The sequence below is a fragment of the Amphibalanus amphitrite genome, unplaced genomic scaffold (assembly GCF_019059575.1).
Source record: "Amphibalanus amphitrite isolate SeventyFive unplaced genomic scaffold, NRLGWU_Aamphi_draft 000906F_arrow, whole genome shotgun sequence".
Lineage (NCBI taxonomy): Eukaryota > Metazoa > Arthropoda > Thecostraca > Balanomorpha > Balanidae > Amphibalanus > Amphibalanus amphitrite.
In genome coordinates this window covers 1-6,485 of record NW_024882400.1, presented here as the reverse complement: position 1 = coordinate 6,485, position 6,485 = coordinate 1, and the positions used below count along the sequence as shown (strand labels likewise).

Genomic DNA, 6,485 nt, shown 5'->3' with positions numbered 1-6,485 from the left:
TTCTAAAACTACAAAGAGCTTGGCATGATTTTCCCTACATCACAGACAAGGGCAATACAATTACAAAATAAAACAATTTTACGATGTTTCAGGTTTAATTATGTTGTATTTGAATTGGCATTACCTGCGAGGCATGGTAAGACCACAAAGCTGTCATTCATCGACCAGGTTACTAAGGTAAACATAGAAAACGCACATTAGTATTTAAAGTGACCATCCCACCTTAACATTAGTTTTGAGTTGAGATAGCCAAATTGGTGGCCATAGCCTGAAATACCGGTTTGGGCACTCACAACAGCGAAAAATGCTTTAACTCGGAGATATGGAATTTCAAACTTGCAGTTTTCGGATTCTAAGGGGCTTATGCATCGGAATGCCCCCTTAGAATTTGTGACGTCAGCGGAGATCTAACGATTTTAAATATTTTACTAAAACGTTTGGTAGCACGCGGTGGTATATGCCGTTTTGCGAACAACAAGTGCCGCACTTTCAAATAAAGTCGCTAGGAACAGCGGAGATCCCAAAAAGTAAACAAGAGTAAAAGCCTAATATCTTGAAAACCGGTGAATATTTTTCGATGAAATTTGGTAGATATTCGTTTTCGCTCTTTCCGAACCGAGCGACATCACTTTCTTGCCAATTCATTAACTTTTTGAAGGTGGGAGGGTCCCTTTAAGTTACTGATAGCAGAGTATTGAAATATTGAGTTACAGTCACATGTTACAGACATTAACTAGACACGCATCAGGCAATCAGAGAAGTCGTTCTTGACATCCAGCCAATCACTAATCAACTCCCAAGTGGGCGTGGCTTTCACAAACCTCAAAACACCCGACAACCAATCACAGCACATTCTCCCCCACAACATCCAATCACAGTTCACGTCTCATCAATAAAACCAATCACCGATCCCGTTTCAGCCAACGTCCTCTGCGTCATCGCCTCGATCTGACCAATCAGCTGTTCTGTCTCATCATCCGACATGACGTCACCAGCAAAATTACCATTATCCACATCACTTGTTGTCATTCTTCCGCAAGACGCTGGCTGCGGCAGCGGCGGCTCGGCACCAGCTAGTAGAGGCCCAGTGTCTAGTTGAGAATCCCAGTCTAGACTGGCGACTGGAGACTGACGTTGTGAGGGTACTGTGACGTCACCACAGGACATCTGGTCCGGTTCAGACTGTGCCACCGAACGGGGACACAGACCTGCAGATATAATTTGGGGTATAAATTGGAGTATAAATCTGGAGACATATGGTATAATTCTGGAGAAATGGGGGATAAAGATGGGGATGTAGGACACAAGTGAGCACTTACGGTATAAATCTGGACATATAGGACATAGAACGGGGGGACATACGTATAAATCTAGAGACACGAAGCATAAAACTATAGAGTCATGTTGCAGATACTATTGGAGAAAACAGGATCATTTGGGATAACGGGCAATAAAACTTGATAAACAAGGCAGACACCAGGGGATACGGATAGCAAAATGAAGACACAATACGAGTGTATAAGACTAAAGACACAAGAAAGACAGCTAGGTACAGGTACAGGCCAAATACCTGGAGACTCAGCCTATAGATCTGGGGACACAGGACAGAGAAATTGGGAAAGACCTGAAGGCACACTAGGCATGTAACCTACCTAGAACCTAGAAATACACGGTGTCTAAAACTTCGCTTCATTCACGCGCTATAAAAGGAATTCTAACCCGCGCCCCGCTGGGCTATTCAGCCATACGCGCCCTGCTGGGGGGGGGGGGGGGCAGATTCTGCCCCCCTGTCTAACTTCCGAACCGATGGTCGTAGAAAGACGGGGAAAACGGCAATCGAAAGCTCTCAACAAGGCGGATCTTAAGAGCCCAAATTTTTTTGCTTAAGTAGGTCAGAGGTCAGGTCAAGGTCAGGTCAAGGGTACAAAATACAAGTTTCTACAGTATCGGCCTTGCACCGTAGTTGCCGAAGAATGGACTGAGACTGATTGCCCAAAACGTGTTCTTAGATTACCAAGACAATATTCATTGCACACAATGTCATTCAAAGGTCAAGGTCAAGGTCAGGTCAGGTCACCAAAAACAAAATATAGAAAAGGGCATGTGCGACACATGTTTTATGGGTCATTTTACTCATGGAATTCAATAGGCACACTCAATAAGTGATATGGACCACCTCTGGATGAATTTCAGGTCGAGGTCAGGTCAAGGTCAGGTCAAGTGAGGTCAAATTTTGAAGTTGGTTGTTAAGGCCTAAAAAGGTGTCTATTCGATGCAGTTTTTCACGGCGAATCGAATGGTGCTATTTTTGTTTCCGTACGAGGTCTAGAACTTCCAAAAAAATCATTTTTCAAATTTTTTGTGTGTCGTGACGTCATAAAATTTTGAATAACTCCCACATTTTTGAACCGATTCTTCTAAAAATTGGTATGTAGGTGCACATAGACCACGTCTTTGACATATATTCCGGTTTTTTCGATAAACTCAAAATTTTGGATTTTATAAATATTTTCTCAAAAAAGTCAGTTTTTTGGAAAAAATTTTGGCCAAAATCCAAAATTTTCCAAAAACCGAGATAGCCATTTGATAGACAAAATAGAATCGAGTATAACCTTTTTTGTTACGTCTTGATTCCTTTAAAAATGAAGATGTTAGCGGCGTTTGAAATTTTGCCGTTTTTGAGGCGAAAATGGCGAACATGACGTCACTAAAACGTCAATTTCTCAAAAATTTTCCGACGGATTTTGCTCAATTTTTCAGGGAACGTGTCAAATTGATGTATGATAAGGTACTGAAAGTTTGACGTCGCTGGCGTAACGCGTTTAGAAGTTATTGGCGAAAAACGGGAGGGGGGCAGATTCTGCCCCCCCCAGCGGGGCGCGGGCTAACATCCGTAACAGCAATTAGTACGCCATCTCTCTCTCTGTCTCTCTCTGTCTCTCTCTCTCTCTCTCTCTCTCTCTCTCTCTCTCTCTCTCTCTCTCTCTCTCTCTATCTCTCTCTCTCTCCCTCTCTCTCTCTCTCTCTCTCTCTCTCTCTCTTGTACTCTCCCTCACTGTCTGTCTGTAGACTGTCTGTCTGTCTGTCTGTCTGTCTGTCTGTCTGTCTGTCAGTCTGTCTGTCTGTCTGTCTGTCTGTCTGTCTGTCCCTCTCTCTCTTTCTATCTCTCTCTTTCTCTCTCTCTCTCTCACTCTCTCTCTCTCTCTCTCTCAATCTTTCCCTCTGTCTCTCTCTCTCTTCCTCTCTTTCTCTCTCCCTCTTTCTCTCTCTTCCTCTTTCTCTCTAGTCTCTATTATCTCTTTCACTTTCTCCCTCTCCCTCACTAGTTAATTCCTTCTTCCTTCCTCCCCTCCCATCCCCATTTCTCCCTCCCTCCCTCCATCCCTCCTCTCCCTCTCTCTCTCTCTCTCTCTCTCTCTCTCTCTCTCTCTCTCTCTCACACTTTCTCTCTACCTCCCCACCTGTCTCCGTCCCTCCCTCTCTCTCCCTCCCTCTCTCTCTCCCTCTCTCTCTCCCATCACTCCCTCCCTCTCTCTCTCACTCTCACCTGTCCCCTCCGCGTCCCACTCCAGCTCACAACTATCCATGGTCCACTTTGATCCATTTCGTCGGGCGGCTCCTGGACTTTCTAACACACCCCCAGAAGAGGCTAGTGAGGACACGGAGCGGCTGAGTCGACCCCATAGACCGAGTCGCTGGGGCTGAGAGATGTCTCGGGGAGGTCCTGATGTCAGACGGCTGGGGGAAGAAAGAGGGTGGTGGGGTGTTATTGACAAAACTGATATGGTTGTCGCTGGTGATATGTTATATAAGTGAGACTACGTACTGACATGGTAGTCGGTGACATTGTTATCATTGAGAACACTGACATGGTGATTGGTGATATGTCATATCATTGAGGACACTGGCATGGTGGTTGGTGATATGTCACATCATTGAGGGCAATGACATGGTGCATGACATATAGTGTAAGCGATTTGGGTTTGTCGCGCTTACTTTTTTGTTTTTATTTATGTTATCCTATTCATTTTCTTTTTCATTGTGATATTTTCCTGCCTACACTACAGTGTTCAATGATTGTATGGCTTTACTTCCACCTTTATTAACCCTATTAGTGGCAGGGGGGGTTGTTTTCATCCACCCCTCAGGTTTTTCGGGAATATCTCCGAAACCGCTGAAGCTACGATGCTGAAATTTTCTGACTTTTCCTAAAACTAAATTGGGCACATTCCCTAAAAATTTCAAGTTCATAACTTTACCAGGGGCGGCTCCAGAGCACTGGGAATTGGGGGTCCTATTCGTGAAGCGAGTCATTTGGGCGAAGATCACGATGCTGCACCAGTTTTACGAACAGTGAATGAAAGGTATCATGTGATAACATATACAAAGTTATTTTGCATCCTCCTTTGACACGTTTTTGCTATAATAGGCGGATCCAGGCGTCCAAAAAGGGGGGCTATGTTTTACCTCCCAACATAGGTGCCCTGACACCGCCTATGCATGACCAATACAATTGTAGTCGCTCTGTCATAAGAAAATTGTAACATAACAAGACCATTACCACCCTTTTTAGAAACAGTACCAACAAAAACCTTATTTACTATACTTTTTGTGTACCCCAAATCTCAATGATCTGTATCCGCCTATGATTTTTGAAAATGCATATTTTTAGGATCCATGTGAATTCCTGGTTCATTCTCTATCGATCGGCAAAAGTTGCGTTAAGATTGGTTCAGAAACCTGGCCGTGATAAACAGTCTAAAATGTATCTGCAATTTGCCCGTTTTTACCCCCCTCTACCCCCCTATTGACATTTTTTAATTTTTATTTTTTAGAAATGTAGATCACGTTCAGCGGAATCGAATGCCGTTTGAATTTTGAAAATCGGCCCGTTAGATCTCGAGATATCAAGGGGGGGTCGTAAACAGCCCCCCCCCCCCTGCCACTAATAGGGGTAGCCAGGAGCCTGCCACTAATAGGGTTAAGGTTTGTTGATATGTAGCGTAATTATATTGTTTTTTTTTGTATTATGTTAAAATTTTGTTTTATCAATTATTGTTTATACACAATATCATTGTGCTGATGGACGCACACATTTCAGTGCATATTTACCTGGCTAGAAGCGCCGGGTCCATCACATGTGACGTCATATGTGACGTCATCTCTGACGTATCAGTGACGTCAGTGTCCTCCGGAATGATCCGTCTCGTCTCAGTCAGCTCCCAGTTCTCTGCTCGGCGTCGGCGGGATCTCTGGGGGTCAGTTCAAGTCAGGTCAGGTCAGGTCAGGGTAAAGGTCATCAAATAACGCTCTTTCCTAAGGTAACTGGTTTTCTGAAGATCAATCAGGTCCTATCGTGACGGAATTCATTTTTCTTTGAAAAGTCAGTCATGTTTACCAGACAAGTCAGTACTTTTCAGAATAAGTCGGATAGGTATGGCAGAAGATATAACAGTGAATTTACTGCCATCTGTTACCGTAAAATAATGAAAGAGTCCCATTCGTGGCCGTACACAAAACAATGATATAAAAACTACATTACTGTAAAATAAGGTTCTACGCCTACTTGAGAACCAAGTCACTGAAAACATCACTCTGCACTTGCATTCATCCCACATCATAACGAAACGTGTCTAGTTCTACGCACGAACGCCCGTTTTCAGTGATAGGCTGTGCCGGTGAGCCTGCGTGCCATGCGGCACAGCCTACCATTCCAGTTAGCTACGTGACGGGCCGCGTGATAAGTGGAACAGCTTTATTCTTAGGTATGTATCCTCTTATTTAGGGCTTACGATAGTCAGTGTAAAGCTTAGGAAAGTGTGGTGATGAATTGCATATAGCAGTGAAATTAGTACCAGCAAGGAATGATTGTTTACTATAATAAGTAGAAATAATTTACGTGCTTTTATCATCGCGCAATCGCTGAATGAACTTACCTTGTTTTTTCGCCTACTGAGGTAGGAAGATACGCTGAAAAGAAACATGGATTTGAGATGATATGAATTATCTTTTACACAACGGAGCAGAGAGAGAGAGAGAGAGAGGGAGAGAGAGAGAGAGAGAGAGAGAGAGAGAGAGAGAGAGAGAGAGAGAGAGAGAGAGAGAGAGAGAGAGAGAGAGAGAGAGAGAGAGAGAGAGAGAGAGAGAGAGAGAGAGAGAGAGAGAGACTTATTAATTTTTATACACATTTTGTACACCTATTTGAATAACTGAGGCCTTTTTTAAATCTTATAAATAGCTTCCGATGTTCGAAATCTTAACGTTTTCATGACAATGAGCCTACAGTTAAAGTTAACATTTATCGCATACCCCATCAAGTCATTAACGCTCAGTCATATGATCAACTCATTAGATTGGCTCTCTTGATGCTACCTTTTATATTTGAAGTCTTTGACGTTTGAAGGCACTTTTGACGTTACCTACGTTACATTTGCACTTTAGACTGAGAAGTTACATTTTCCGCCGGATTCGAATTCCATTTAAAA

At 43.3% G+C, this 6,485-nt stretch overlaps 1 protein-coding gene across 1 annotated transcript; it reads right to left on the bottom strand.

Moving 5' to 3' along the window:
* Positions 1-5,997, bottom strand: LOC122367914. Its single transcript, XM_043341442.1, has 4 exons — positions 5,937-5,997; positions 5,113-5,252; positions 3,548-3,738; positions 1-1,208 (listed from the first exon to the last, which is right to left on the bottom strand). The coding sequence occupies exons 1-4, from the start codon at positions 5,982-5,984 to the stop codon at positions 880-882; spliced, it is 708 nt and encodes a 235-aa protein (XP_043197377.1). The 5' UTR covers positions 5,985-5,997; the 3' UTR covers positions 1-879.
* Between the last annotated feature and the right edge of the window lie 488 nt (positions 5,998-6,485).

What these genes read in the sequence shown, in the direction of transcription:
- LOC122367914 (XM_043341442.1), bottom strand. Translation starts at nt 5,984, where the DNA reads ATGTTTCTTTTCAGCGTATCTTCCTACCTCAGTAGGCGAAAAAACAAG. An exon ending in TCAGTAGGCGAAAAAACAAG is followed by an intron (nt 5,253 to 5,936) that starts GTAAGTTCATTC and finishes ACTGACCCCCAG; the next exon opens with AGATCCCGCCGACGCCGAGC. An exon ending in GACCCGGCGCTTCTAGCCAG is followed by an intron (nt 3,739 to 5,112) that starts GTAAATATGCAC and finishes TTCTTCCCCCAG; the next exon opens with CCGTCTGACATCAGGACCTC.